The following is a 16,004-nucleotide window of genomic DNA, read 5'->3' on the forward strand; positions in this document are numbered from 1 at the left end:
AAACCAGCTCTGACAAAGCAAGAATGGGTTGCCAACAAATAGAAGTTGTCACACAAGCTGAAATCCAGTATGCTAGGAGTAACTGAAGAAGTGTTAAAAAGAACAATTGACACCATAATATTAAAGCAGTAAAGACTTTTGAAATGAGAATGAGTAAAATGTTTATTATTGAACTTCAGTAGATCATAGAACAATATGAGATAAAATATTATAAAACAACAAAGCAGCAAAGATTAAGAATAGCAACAGTTTTTTCAGCCTTAAAACTTGACGGCCATGATTGCAGATACTGAATACATCTATTGTGCAAAAGGTTATGTGAGTGGCAGAGAAATGTTTCCTTTAAAATTTTTTATTTTTTACTTTCTCCAAATTCAATGAAAAGATGTTCTTTTAAATCCAGGCTTATTTAACCTTATTTTCATTTTATGTCTTTATAAACACTTAACATGTGTTACCCAACCACTCGAGTAAGACAATTTTTGGTAGTAAAGAAGTGTGATAAATAAATTATGTCACTATTTTCTGTCACTTTCTAGATTTATTTGTCTAGAATAGGAAAAAAAGAAATCCCAAAAGTTCACTAAATACCATCTTGATCTCTGCCTTTGCTTTGATGTTCAACATGAAGTCCACAGAAAGATCAAATGCACTCTGGGTTCTGCTAACTGCAGGGATTTTGAGGTTCTGCCTCATAAAGGGTGGGATCAGGAGATGAGTAATATCCATGTTTTTGTTGTTCAATGAAATACCTGATTGCTCAATAAAAAAAAAGTATGTTTTTGCTTCAAACCTTAAAGCTCAACTTATGGTTAAATCTGTTGACAGGTAATTTAATTTAATTGTATTATTCTGCATAACGTGAGTCTATGACAAAACAATAAGTTTAAATTTATGGAAGGATATGAAAGTTTGTTTAAATGTCCCATTAAATGCCAGAAACTGCCATACTCCCTATGGAAATTTTCCAATTTGAAATATTTTCAAAATTCCTTACCTTAACTTCCCAAGAAACATTTCTGCAGTGTTTACAGAAATTCTGTCCCTATGAAATCCGACTCTTTTTTTCCATCATGATCATATTCTTAAAATGAATTTCTCCTTTAGTGCACGTCCTATACAGTATATCTTTGTGCCCCTTCACAAATGGGCAGAATTTTCAAGGTGGAGTGAGAAGATACAATGTTCTAAAAATGTTCATCGATGTACAAAAACTATTTCACTGAATGTTAAAATTTGTATTGTGAAATAAAGCATACAGATTTGTTTTTTTTTTTACCATTTAACTGTTAATCTAACTAGTACTGAGTTAAAACAAATGTTAAATTTCACTCAAAATGGATAACATTTTTTTTTATATGTAGTTTCTATTGGTGACTAACTGAACCCCTTTACCACATGACACCACTGGATCTATAATGAACTACATGATGATAAATACTGCTTGATGAAGACTGTACCCCTATGAGGAAGGCACAGTTTACTGTATTGATTACTGTATTTATACTAAAACTTTATAACTACTGATTATAAACCAACATACAAAAGATACAATAAAAATAAAATTTTACAGTTTGACCCTTGACTATCACTGGCAGTACATCCTATTTTAAGTCTTTTGAAGGTAAAATATTAAATTTTTACAAATTTTCTGAAGTGAATGTGTTCACTTTACTTGAAACAGCAAATTGGTATTTAAGTAAAGTCAGTGTCCCTCATATCATTTGGATTTGCAATGTGAATCTAATTAGGGGCTCTAAATATGTCAACACACTTTAGCTTTAACAAAATTAATTGTACTTATTTATCCTATATTTTTAAATGGCAAAAAGAAGGACAATTATTAATATGGTGCATTTTAATTTGCTGTTTTGTTAAGCTGAATCCTTTTACCACTACTCCTCACGCTGCTCATGTCATTGATTGAAAAAAACAAAATAGCAAAAGAATTATCTTGATGTTAACAGTGTTAGTGTTAAACTAAGTGGCACCCTCTGTGTTTTGGTCAAGATTCAAGAGCACTGTTCCCTGTTTCATACAGAATTATGGGCAAGGTCAAGCAGCAGGTAACAATAACAGTAACTCATGTTTTCAGGTTTTGTTTAGAAAAACAGAAAATAAAAAAACACTGAAAAGCAAAAAAAGTGAAACAGGGAAGAAGTGAAACACCAGAGACTAGAACAAAAGAGACTGGAAAAAAGGAGAGATAAACCATGAGAGTAGAGAAAAAGATGGAGTAGATTGTAAACATGTGTTCTCAGTGTCCAGGACCAGTAGAGCTGAAAATAAGGAGCGGGAGAATTGCACTGTAGCTTTATTTGATATGACACACTCGACCATCTGTTCTCTAAAGAACTCCTTGCATAGAGACAAGGCCTTCTGGGAACATTGCTATCATCTTAAAAGACCCTCTCTGTCTTTTACTCTATTCTACATTCTGGTTCTCTCACTCTTTCTCTCTCTCTGGCTATCTCAACTCACTCCTTCCTTGTGCAGAGTTGAGGTCATTAGGGAGAAATGGTGATATCTTTAAAGGGCCTTTTGTGGCTGAGAGAACAGTATTGACAAAACCCACAGGATCCAAGTGATGAATCAGTGGCCACAGAGCACAGAGGGGATATAGGGATTTAAGTGGGTTACAAATATGTCTGTGCATTCATGTATGTGTCTCTGTGTCTATTGTGCAGATATTAAAGTTGAGCCACAAAACGTGGGGCAAATTTGGGATTTTAAAGAGGTTACTGAAGGTTGTCTGGAGACAGACAAAAGGTGTTCCTAATTTTACACTTGATTAGTTAAAGTAAAGGTCAGGGTAATAATCATTTATTGGGAGGATTAAATATATGTTAGGTGATTTAAATGTAATTCTAAAGAAGTTAACCTCATGGTGTGTAATGGAGGGTACCTAACATTGATGCAAAAGAAAAAATAAAAGCTTCTGCATGTTACAGAATGTATAAAAAACATCACATCATTATACCTCTTGATCTTTTCCACATTTTTTCATGTTCTGACTACAAATGTCAGTGTATCTTATTTTGGTTTTATAAGTTGGAGAGTAACAATTTAGCACATAATTGTGAGGTGGAAGGAAAACGGTACATGGTTTTCATTTTCGTTTTACAACGAAAAATATGAAAACTGGGATGAATATGTACTCCTCCCTCATTTAATCTGATACCCATAAATAAAATCCAGTGGAAAATGCCATCAAAACTCACCTATTATTAGTAAAAAGAGCCCTGTGTCTTAATGTATATCCAGCTGTCCAGTAAAGGCCTCAGGTGTTTGTTAAAGAACGTTAGTGAATAATCATGAAGACCAAGGAACATACTGGACTGTCAGGGATACAGTTGTTGAGATGTTTACAGCAGGATTGGGTCGTAAAACAATTTCCCAAGCTTTGATGATCTAATGGACCATTTTGCAAATCTATCACACAAAATGAAAAGAGGTTGGCACAACTGTTTTTTTTTTTTAGATTTATTTGACACTAGTGGCCTTTATTGACAGTTATCAGACAGGAAATGAGCAGAGAGAGAAGGAGGGAAGACATGCAGCAAAATCCTCAAGGTTGGGAATTGAACCCTGGACGGCTGCATTGATGACTATACCCTTTGTATTTGACGGGACAACTTTAATGCTACCAAAACAACTCTGGATCTGCAGAGATTTACAACAAAGCCTACAAAGGGCAAGAAGAAAGCTATTGTTGAAAGATAGACATAAGAGGTCCTGTTTAACTTGTGCTCCAAGCAGCACAGGCAAAAATGTTGAAGATACCCAGGCAGGAGGAAACCTACAAAGCAAAAATAAATGTTGCATTTTAGATGCAAAACTCTATATGGGCACAAAACAAACACAGCACATCGCCCTGAACACACCATGCCCCGGTACATATGGTGGTGGCAGCATCATGCTGTGGTAATGCCTTTCTTTAATCCATCCATCCATCCATCCATTTCCCATACCCGCTTCTTCCGTCCAGGTTCGTGGGGAAGCTGGTGCCTGTCTTCAGCAGTCTATGGGCGAGAGGCTCTGTACACATTCTACAGGTCACCAGTCCATCACAGACCTTTGTTTAATTTACTTTATTTTTTTCTTTAATTAGCAAAAACAGGGAATATTTAAAGAAAAAACCTTTTAGACACTGCAAAAGATTTGAGGCTGTAGCAGAGGTTCACCTTCCTTTAGAACAATGGTGTTAAACATACAGCCAGGGCTATAATGATTTTGATCAAAATGAATTTACATGTTAGAAGGGCCCAGTCAAAGTCTAGACCTAAATCCAATTGAGAATCTGTGGCAAGACTTGAACATTGATATTTCTAGACATTCTTTGTTCAGTCTGAGCTTACTGTAGACAGGTACTGTATTTCACAAAGAGGAATGGGCAAAGATTTCAGTCTCTAGATGTACAAAGCAGACCTAGACCTGTGGGCAAAATAAAACTCGAGTTTCAATTTGACTATGTACAATTTTTCATTTCTCAATGAATAATTACTTTGCATTGGTGTATCACATTGAATTTCAATAAAACCATTTTGTGGTTGTAACCTGAGAAAAAGTAAAAAGGTTGAGCACTTTGCAAGGGACTGTATGGAATGGTGATAACAAACGGTCATTAATGTAAAACAAAAGACAACAACTAATATACACACAAGGTAAAAACATCTTTTACAAAGACTTGCTGTGGGTTGATTTAACCATGACATTTACTACAGTGACGTCTGAGTAGTGAGACTAGCATTTCCAGAAGGGTCATATTATCAAAAACTCGATACTTATTCAATATAAAGTGCATGTTAGAGCTCCCTAGTAACTTTTGGATGACATGGGGTATTCAATACATAGATAAAATGCTTTACTGTCTAGAAAGTTGAGGTTTAGACTGAAAAGCAATACTAAACAAATCCAATGCAGAGATCCCATTGGACATTGTTGCATACAATGTGTTAATTGGGTTAATTGACTCCAATAAGTGAAATTGTGCTCTATTATGGCAAAAAGGAGAAAATCAATAAAAAGAAAAAAAGTGAGAAATCTCCTGAGGCAGAAAACCATTCCACTGCTTTAAGACAGAAACTTGTAGGTATGCTGTTTTTCTCTCCTACTACCTTTGAGGGGTGTTACGGTTAGTGTTTTCCATTAGGTAGCAAATCACCTACACTTAAATCAGTCATTCAAGTGTGATGCAAAATGTAAAGTGTTATAAAGCTTTAACCCATTAGACACACTGGCTCAGTGGTGTTCTCACCTGTATGACTCAAATGCTTTTTTTTATATAGCATTTTGTGGCTAAACTAAATCTCAGTCTCATTTTGGTTTTTTTTTGTTGCACGGATATGAAGTTATACAAGGCACTTCCTTGATGGTAACCTTAGAGGAGTTTCCCTTACAGGTGATATGAAATTACTGCAGACTCAAGATTTTTAGGTAAATATTGTCATCTAAGAGAAAATCAGCAACTTTAGTAATACTAAGCTCATGCAGATACAAGGTGTTATAACTTACCTTTAGCAAAAATTATTTGGTTGCAACTCTGAACACAGTTTACATTTATGTGGGCTAGAATAATTAATTCATATTGATGCTTCAGAGACTCAATGTTTTCTTCTTCTGCTGATGCATGGTAGTTTATACCATGCATCAGCATGGCTTATAATGTCGATAGAATAGTAACTTTAGAGTTTACTTGTGTATAACTGAATCTCAGTGGATATACACAGCTGTTCTATAAGGCATTGGAGGCTTGTTAAAAAACAATAGCGAACAAAGCGCAATGAAGACCAATAAATGCATAAGGCATAGGGATAAAGTTATGGAAATGTATAAAGTAGGGTCAATTTATAAAACATTCTCGCTTGTTTTTCAATGCAATACAGTACAGTCACTTTTTTTTAATATTCAATTATTGCCGATTTTTAGGTGTGTATTTTGTCTTTTTATTTGTCTGTCACTTTGCAGATGATACACTAAATAAATGATTGTTCTATTCTATTCTATTCTATTCTATGTTTTGGGCATTTTGCCGTGCAGTGCCTAGTTCATTACGCAAGATCAAAAAAGCATGGCACAACTGCAAAGATGTGGTCATCCACCAAAGCTGACTTGCTTGATAAGAAGAACATTAATCAGATAAGCAGCAGAGAGACCAATGATAAACATGGAGGGGCTATGGAGAGCCATAGCTCAGTTGGGAGAATCTGTTGACAGGACATCTATCAGTTGGGCACTGCACAAATCTGGACTTTATGAAAGAGTAAAGAAAAGAAAGCTACTCTTGATAGAAAGCATAGATAAGAGCCATTTGCAGTTTGCTACAGGCCACATATAGGAACACAGTAAATATGTAAAAAAAAACAAATGTTCAAGTCAGATGAGTCCAAAAATGAACCAACATGCAAATCCCTATGTGTTGCAGAAAAATAACACATATCACCCCTAATACCATCATGCAGGGGGCATGCTTTCGCTCGGCATGGGGCTGGGTGATGGGACAATGGATGGAGCTAATCAGTTGCCTGATTTATCTTTTTACAGAGAGTAGTTAAGGCACTGTTGCAGTAACCTACTGGAATAAAAGCATGCTGCAGTTTCTCTGTGTCTTGTTTTAACAAGAAACTGTTTAATCTGGTAATGTATTTAAGATTACAGTAAGCTGTTGTCAAGCAATCTGGGTCTGATGACGCATAGGGGGGCACGGTTTGTTTCACTCCGACAATCTATACTACCCAACTCGTAGAAGCTATTAATCTCAACTTGAACAATGAGTTGTAGCTTGACTGTAACCTTGGGTAAATAAACTTTAAACACATGCCGCCTAAATCGGCGCCTAGTAAAGTTAACATGGCAGCGCCCTGAATCTGGCATCTATAGCTGTCTCCCTGAGGAATACAGACGAGCACTTTCTGCTGACTTTAAAGAAACGCTGGCAAAACTTGAGCACAAGCTAGATCGTATTCACGCCACTGTCACTGAGTGAAGATTTGCAACCTAGAGGATAACGCTACCAAACAGGATTCTCACTTGAAAACACTAGAAGCCACTTGCGCTGAGTGATAGCAACACCAAATTATATGCAAACGTCATTGACTTAGAAGTCCGCAGTTGTCGGAACAACATCCGAGTGTTACGCTTACCTGAATCCATCGAGGGACAGCAGCAACAGACCACCTTCTTCTTCAAAAAGCTAGCTGAGATGTTTAGAGGTGTAGTGGACTCTCCACCTGAGTGGGACAGGGCACATTGTACCCTCTCGGCTAAACCGCAACCAGGCCAGTGACCTCGGCTTTTAATCATCCAGCTACACAAGTTCCTGGTGAAGGAAAAGATTATCCGCGAAGCCCAGAAAAAAAGAAGCAAGTTAATGTTGCAGTCACATTCGATCTTTATCTACACGGATTATCCGCCAGAAGTTGTGGAGCAATGCAAGGAATACAGCGAGGTGATGTCACAACTGTATAAACTTGAACTTAAGCCAACTCTACTGTTCCCGGCTAGGCTCTTCATTAGACCAAAGGAAGGAGGTAGGATCCACCTCTCATTGGTAGTAGAAGCCAGGAAGTTTGTCAAAACATTACTCTAAAAACGGGCCGGCTGAAACTGAGGTGACTCCCCTCTACCTTGCAGTCATGCTTGTGTTCATGTTTTTGTTCCATATACAATTGAAATTACATTTGGTTTACTTTATTATGAATTTAAACTTTGATGTATACCACTGCTGTTCTCTGCTGTGTGTAGTGAGCCTTAGTTACCAATGAATGGCTCCTTTGTGTCAATCTGGGATGACTCGGATGGTGACAATGGAAATGCTCAGCAGTGTTGTGAAAATATTACCTGTAAACAGTACACTCCTGAACATCTTAAATGTTTAAAGGGAAATAACAATTTCTCTCTGATCCTCAGAAGTTTAACTAAACATCATGATTAATTAGTATCCATACTCTCGGTCATTGGTTGCAGTTTTGATGTAATTGCTTGCAGTGAAACCTGGTTAAGTGAAAGGTCATATATTAATACCCTTCACCTAGAGGGCTATAACGTTTACTATAAGAAGAGACTGGGGAGGACAGGTGGAGGAGTATGTTTATATGTGAACTCTAGACTTCATGTCAATGTTTTTGTTAACTTGTCCTGGAATGATGACTACTCTGATTCACTTTTTGTCAACATAAGCAGCGATAAAAGTAGTAGTCTTATCATTGGAGCAATCTATTGTCTACCTGATTCAAATACTGCTACCTTTAATAATAAATGAGAGGAAACCTTACATGCATTAAACAGTAAAAATAACTGTATCCTCCTTGGGGATTTTAATATAGATATCTCTAAGGAAGATCCAATAAAAAAATACTTTATTAATACTCTGCATTCCTCCTCATTTTTCCTCACTCTTTATACTGGAGTAACTCATTCATCCAAATCTACAATTGATAATATTGTCACAAATATTAAAAATTCTACATTGGAGTGTGACGTAGTTTTCTCTGATATATCTGACCACTTTCCTATTGTGATGTTTTTTAACCTTGTACATAAAATTATACCTTCCTGCTACAGGGAAAAAATCAGAGTACTAAATCAGGGAACTCATTGTGTTCAGATCAAATGAGAATAGATTAGATACCAATGATATCCATCTAAAGAGAAATGATGAAAAGCTCTTACAAGTCTGTTCTACAAAGTTCCTGGGGATCCTCATTGATAAATCGCTTTTTTTAAAACTTCATATGGAACACTATCGAAATATGTCGGTCTGTTCTTCAAAATAAGATACTATCTGCCTCTACCTGCTCTTCTCACCTTGTACAAAACCCTTTTTAAGCCTTATATTAAATACTATGTCATATGGTACAATACTTTTCCCAGTTATTTAAGGAAATTGGAAAACGTGCAAAAGAAGTTAATAGGAGCAGTGTCATGGTCTGGTTACTAGGTTGTCTGAGCTTATTCCAATTTATACTCCCCTGCATACTCATGACACCAGGAATAAACACATCATAAGTGGTAAGAAAAAGAAGACTCAAAAGCACCAGCTTGAGTATCACTTGCAAGGGTACGCAGATTTGGAATGAGCTTGATGATACGCTGAGAGCATTGAGATCCATCTCTACCTTTACAGACATGTTGAAGACCAAACTACTTAATTTATGTATATAACTCAACAATCAGCTCCTACCTCTCCAGAAAAGCATCTTATTTGTGTATATTGTTGTTGTGTGTTAGGTATGATGATGTTGTGTGGGTAAGATTTGTTTTTTTGTTTTGTTGTTCGTTTTGATGCATTGTCTTTTTGTCTGTCTTCAGGCTCCATTTTATAAGCTTTTAGTAGCTTCTTTGAGTCCTGATTCACACATTACTCATAGCCTGAACCATGAGAAGATGAACAAAAGATGAACACAATATGTAAATTCTATGTATTTGTTAAAATAAAGATCCAAGTCCAAAACAGCACACTCACATGCTATGTAGTCTGTATGCTATGAGTTTAGTTGAGCACTGATCTCTATCCTTGCCTTTCTGGGTCAAAAAAGAATAGTTTCTGTCAAAGCATATGAATGTTTTCAGAATTCAAGTCGAATTTCAGACTAAAATCCAATTGAGAATCAGAAGCAAGACTTAAAAATTTGTGTCGACAGGAGCCCCCATACAAATTGACTGAGTGTCGAATGATTTAGAAATGCTTTCAGTCTCTTGTAAAGTTAATAGAAATGTACCCTAAAAGACTTGTAAAAGCAGGAAAAAAGTAGTTTTCCAAAGTACTGACTCTTAGGGGCTAAATACATGCGTCACTCACACTTTTAAGATTTTTAAAAACTATGACTCCTTTTGTTCCAGTTCACAATTATGCACTACCTTGTCTTGGTATGACACATGAAAAAAAAAAGTTGAAGAAAGGTTGAAGTTTTGTTGAAACCAAGACCCATAGACTACACTTTTAGAAAAAAAGCAAGACACTCTACTAACTCATAGACTAAAATAACTCAAGAAGGAGAGTTGGCACTACAACAGAACTGTATCTGGACTAATTTGCAGCTTTGATTCACAGAGAGAGACTTCTGCCTAAAAATCTGTGATCCAATCACATTCTTGAAGTCAGGGAATTGAAAAGACCAAGTACAGAAAGGTCACGATATGCTGGACAGAGATTAAAGACTTGTTCACACACCTATGGGCTTTAAACAGACATCTACAAAGTAATGATGGCAAAATTATACTCTGTAGTTTGAAGCTTCTAGAACTAGGGCCAAACTATACATGGGACATAGGCAGTTTGTAGCCTAATGGTAGAGATAAAGGACTGGAAAGACAGGGTGAGACAAAGAGAGAAAAGGGTGAATGAGCAATCTTTACACAAGCAGTTTGCCTGCTTGTGTATAGAAATGCATGTCTGTCTTTTTTACAGTGAGTAAATACGTTCATAAGACAGTATATATCTGTGTCTGCATGTATGTTTGGGAAAGAGGGGGGAATACAAGAGAGAACAAGGTTTTAGACGTCACTGTTTGCTTAATTTATTAAAATCCTTCCCTGCAGGGAGGTTAAAGATACAATTGAACCAAATAAAAAAATCCCACAACAGCACCTCCATAAATTAGAAACAAGTTGTGCTCTGGTAATCATTGGCTTTGCATACCGCAGTCTGTAAGGGGCAGGGGGTTAGCGCTGAAAGACAGACAGGTTAGCAGACATAGCTGATTAGCTCACCAAAATCAGAATCATAGAAGAGGACGAACTTCTGCCAGCTGTACTCAGACACCACCTGCATGATAACCTCATTGAGGAACACAGGTGGGCGGACCATGAGGGTGTAGTCGTCAGCTCCAGGAATCCGACTGGTGGGTGGGCAGGCCGAGCGGGGTGTTCCCCCCGGGGAGCGCTGGATGTAAAGATGGGGTATGTGCATTGCATCGGCCAATGTTTGAAGGCTACCTGCTGACATGCAGCCAATAGAGCTGACCAGAGCCAGGATACCACGGTTCATCAGCTCGCAAGCTGGATAGAAGGGAAAAGAAAATGGAAGGAGAAGGAAAAGACAAGAGAAGAATTGGTTATTTTATATTCTTTATATTCTACTATTACATTTTTCATAGCACAAATTGTGATGTTTGAGTATTTAGTTGTGGTTAAAATAGTTTTTCAATATATAACACTATGTGTCGCTAAAACTAACACTGCAATACACCCTAAACACAACATTACATTTCAATGAAAATGGTGGTGACAGCATCATACAGTGGAAATGCTAAAAAAAAAAAAAAAGGTAAACAGGGCAATACAGGAAGAAATGTGAGAGGTTGCAAAATATTTGTAAATCAAATAGAGGTTTGAATGTTTCGGAGCGATACTCCTAATCATCCAGCCATAGCTACATAGTTGACAGAACTGTAATTAAACTATATTCATGTGTTAGAAAGGACAAGCTAAAATCCAGACCTAAATTCAACTGATAATCTATGGAAGGACTCTCCATCCAATCTAATTAGTTTGAGCTATTTTGAAAAGTCTTTTGATGTGCAAAGTTGGTAGAGGTATTCCCCAAAAGACTTGAATCTGTAACTGCTGTTAAATGTTGTTCTACAAAGTACTGACTTAGAGAGGCTGAATAAATATTATTGTCACCCTTTTCATATCATTTACTAAAAAAAAATATTGAAAACAATGTATCTATTTACTTCCATATCCCAACTACAGTGTGTGCTGCTTTGTGTTGGTCAAAATGTGAAAAAGTTGAAGTGGTTTGAAAAAAAGTCAAAAAGCTTCATAGGCATGAAGACTTTTCACTAAAAGAAACCCACTATGAAACAAAATGAGATGTTTCCGATGTTCATTGTTAATAATTTAGTCAAACTGAAGAAACTGCAATTGAATGCTTCTAAACCTTTCATAAAGACCAACCCACAAAGAGTTTAATTATTGCGTCTTCTTGCTGGCTTTATACATTTTTTTAATTCAATTGTTCATTCTCTACTGACTGAATTTTCCTCATCTCAGAGACACTGTGTGCCACCCTTTTCTTCCTATTGGGCTTCCAATGCTATCAGAACACCTTTACCTCCTAGCAACTCCCCCATTATCTCCCTTGTTGTCCAAAATAACACCTCTGAGTGTGTACCTTTCAGTCCCGATCATTTCATGGTCACTTTCATTTTAATTGCCCTACAGCACTGCAGAATTCACTGCATTGTCCTCAGTCTATAGTCACACATCCTCTCTTCTTTTTAACACCCTTTTTTCACAATTATTTCATTCTCCACCCTCAACTGTTTTTCATGATCCTTACTAAGAAACACTATTCAACCTCATAATATGTTTATTCTCTTGACAACAGTACCCACTGATCTTGCTTCTTTCTGTTGCTATGTTTTCCTTCTGATTTACAACCACTCTTACTCTTCTTTGTCCTCAGTTCAAAACTGACCTCCTACATCCTGTCCTTATGTCCTTTCCTCTGCTTCCCATCCCTCATCCATCTTGATCTATATTTCATTTTCACTCCCATATTGTTCTTGACGGCATCCATCACTGTTAAATGTGTTACTTTAACTTCAAGTAAAATAAAATCTGGTCACATTGACACTGCATGAAACAAAAAAGCAGCAAAATAGAATTAAAGACATTGTGGAGAAAAAACATATCTACACACACTGTGCAGTCTCAATGTACAGGTCCTTCTCAAAATATTAGCATATTGTGATAAAGTTCATTATTTTCCATAATGTCGTGAGGAAAATTTAACATTCATATATTTTAGATTCATTACACACTAACTGAAATATTTCAGGTCTTTTATTGTCTTAATACGGATGATTTTGGCATACAGCTCATAAAAACCCAAAAGTCCTATCTCACAAAATTAGCATATTTCATCTGACCAATAAAAGAAAAGTGTTTTTAATACAAAAACGTCAACCTTCAAATAATCATGTACAGTTATGCACTCAATACTTAGTCGGGAATCCTTTTGCAGAAATGACTGCTTCAATGCGGCGTGGCATGGAGGCAATCAGCATGTGGCACTGCTGAGGTCTTATGGAGGCCCAGGATGCTTCGATAGCGGCCTTTAGCTCATCCAGAGTGTTGGGTCTTGAGTCTCTCAACGTTCTCTTCACAATATCCCACAGATTCTCTATGGGGTTCAGGTCAGGAGAGTTGGCAGGCCAATTGAGCACAGTGATACCATGGTCAGTAAACCATTTACCAGTGGTTTTGGCACTGTGAGCAGGTGCCAGGTCGTGCTGAAAAACGAAATCTTCATCTCCATAAAGCTTTTCAGCAGATGGAAGCATGAAGTGCTCCAAAATCTCCTGATAGCTAGCTGCATTGACCCTGCCCTTGATAAAACACAGTGGACCAAAACCAGCAGCTGACACGGCACCCCAGACCATCACTGACTGTAGGTACTTGACACTGGACTTCTGGTATTTTGGCATTTCCTTCTCCCCAGTCTTCCTCCAGACTCTGGCACCTTGATTTCCGAATGACATGCAGAATTTGCTTTCATCCGAAAAAAGTACTTTGGACCACTGAGCAACAGTCCAGTGCTGCTTCTCTGTAGCCCAGGTCAGGCGCTTCTGCTGCTGTTTCTGGTTCAAAAGTGGCTTGACCTGGGGAATGCGGCACCTGTAGCCCATTTCCTGCACACGCCTGTGCACGGTGGCTCTGGATGTTTCTACTCCAGACTCAGTCCACTGCTTCCGCAGGTCCCCCAAGGTCTGGAATCGGCCCTTCTCCACAATCTTCCTCAGGGTCCGGTCACCTCTTCTCGTTGTGCAGCGTTTTCTGCCACACTTTTTCCTTCCCACAGACTTCCCACTGAGGTGCCTTGATACAGCACTCTGGGTACAGCCTATTCATTCAGAAATTTCTTTCTGTGTCTTACCTTCTTGCTTGAGGGTGTCAATAGTGGCCATGATTGGGGTTTTGAGTGATGAACCAGGCTGGGAGTTTTAAAGGCCTCAGGAATCTTTTGCAGGTGTTTAGAGTTAACTCGTTGATTCAGATGATTAGGTTCATAGCTCGTTTAGAGACCCTTTTAATGATATGCTAATTTTGTGAGATAGGAATTTTGGGTTTTCATGAGCTGTATGCCAAAATCATCCGTATTAAGACAATAAAATACCTGAAATATTTCAGTTAGTGTGCAATGAATCTAAAATATATGAATGTTAAATTTTCATCATGACATTATGGAAAATAATTAACTTTATCACAATATGCTAATATTTTGAGAAGGACCTGTATATTAGCACTTTAAAAGACACAGACTGTTTAACGCCACTGGGAATATTCTGTTGACAGTGCAGAAACCGAGCCAAAAGAAAGAAAAAGAACAGAAAGGGAAAAACTAATAAAAAATATCTAAAGGAAAGAGCTTAGGGAGACATATTTATGGTGCTGAGAGAGGCAGAATAAAATATTGTATATGTATACATGTGTGAAAGAGCACATGAGAGCCACAGATTATTACAAACTTCTGTGGAAGCTGGCTTGCACAAAAACAACATAACTAACATCTCAAGTCAGTTAGTTGACATGTCAAATTTTCAAGCTAAATTTATTTTTGTCCATAGCAGCTGGACAACACCCTTTTTTGACAAAACGTTGTACAAATACTTTCAATCTTGTGCATTCAATTGAGTGCGTTTATGAGTGGCATTAACTCTTTTTTGAGAGCATTGTACTCAACAATTCAGTTTCCTTCATAACATACCCAAACTGAACAAAGTTGTCCCTGGCATTATTCAACTCTGTTCAGAAATTACCTAAAGATGTAAGGATGAGGTGTTTTTTTTGGCATATCGAAATAGGTTTTTGCAAAACTGCTACTCAACAACCGGATGGTATAACTGGCAAAAAAAAATGAAGAAGACAACAGGAAGTAGTAGGAGGAGGATGGCCCGGCATGTTTGGATTTCTATCTGGTTTAAATTGTTTTTGTCCTGCTATTGTAATGGACTTCGAGAAGTAAACTGCCAACATTTGAGAAATCTAGAAAAAGCATCGCTCCAACATCTCAATAAGACGCCGATATCTCCTGTGATGGCTGATGATGAGCACTAGTGCCATGGCTGAAATATGAATTTACCTAATGTAAGTGCTTACATCCATCGCTGCCATGTTTTTTAATGAATTATCGCCAGGGGCGAAAGTAGTTTTGAATTCTTGCCGGTACTTAGGGGCGGAACTAGAGGGGGGAATGGGGAGGCACTGGGGGCATACATGCAGGCATATATATATATATATATAAATATATATATATATATAGATATATATATATATATATATATATATATATATATAGATATATATATATATATATAATGTGTGTGTGTTAATTGATACTCTCATCTGTGGCCCCCTCGAGATCTCTCTCTCTCTCAGCAAAGTCCAAACTCAAACTAATTAAAACAATCAATATTTTACTCTACTGTAGTCTGTATAAGGCAGAAATTAAAATCACTTGAGACAAAGTAGAATATTTCAATTGTTAAAGAACTGCCATGTATGAAACAACGATAAACCATTTAATGATGCATAGCTTCTTTTGAACAAAGAAGTTATTGTTCTCTGCATTGTGCTCAAGTTTTGATCTAAATTTAAAATTTGACAGTTCGGTTGTTTTCGCGGTTTTTATCTAAAAGTCTGTTGATGGTAAGTGATTTATTGTTCGTCCTGTCCTAATGCAAGCGACATTTTTTTTATGTCTGTGCACCACCTGTGTAAAATCTCCCAGTCCATCAAATCGAACACACCGATCTCCTTGGCAACCGCTCGGTTTTGGAGATAAGCGTGCATGCGCTCTTGTGTAGTGTATGTGAAATCTCTGGTTATAAGCAATGTTTTCAAGCTGTACTGTGTTATTGTAGTTCAGCAAAATAACATGAAACACAACTAGTTACTCTCCCTTTGCTTTTAACTGGGATATTTAGCAGCGAGCAGACAGACATTAAACGTAGCGGTGCTCGTTTTAAAGGCTGGCCGTTCACAAAAGCCTCGAG

The 16,004-nt window shown here is 37.2% G+C and overlaps 1 protein-coding gene across 5 annotated transcripts in view; it reads right to left on the reverse strand.

Annotated features, from left to right (window-relative positions):
• The window catches only part of grid2 (glutamate receptor, ionotropic, delta 2), a 749,910-nt gene that overhangs the window by 342,179 nt on the left and 391,727 nt on the right, over nucleotides 1–16,004 (reverse strand). For all 5 annotated transcript variants that reach the window (XR_007040614.1, XR_007040615.1, XM_047381418.1 and 2 more), the window contains exon 3: nucleotides 10,711–10,998. Coding sequence is in view for 3 of the 5 variants with exons in the window: in XM_047381418.1 (XP_047237374.1) it covers nucleotides 10,711–10,998 (288 nt within the window). In the remaining 2 variants the exon portion in view is untranslated. The remainder of the gene's footprint in view (nucleotides 1–10,710; nucleotides 10,999–16,004) is intronic.

Source organism: Girardinichthys multiradiatus, chromosome 12 (assembly GCF_021462225.1).
Source record: "Girardinichthys multiradiatus isolate DD_20200921_A chromosome 12, DD_fGirMul_XY1, whole genome shotgun sequence".
In the NCBI taxonomy this organism is placed as follows: Eukaryota; Metazoa; Chordata; class Actinopteri; order Cyprinodontiformes; family Goodeidae; genus Girardinichthys; species Girardinichthys multiradiatus.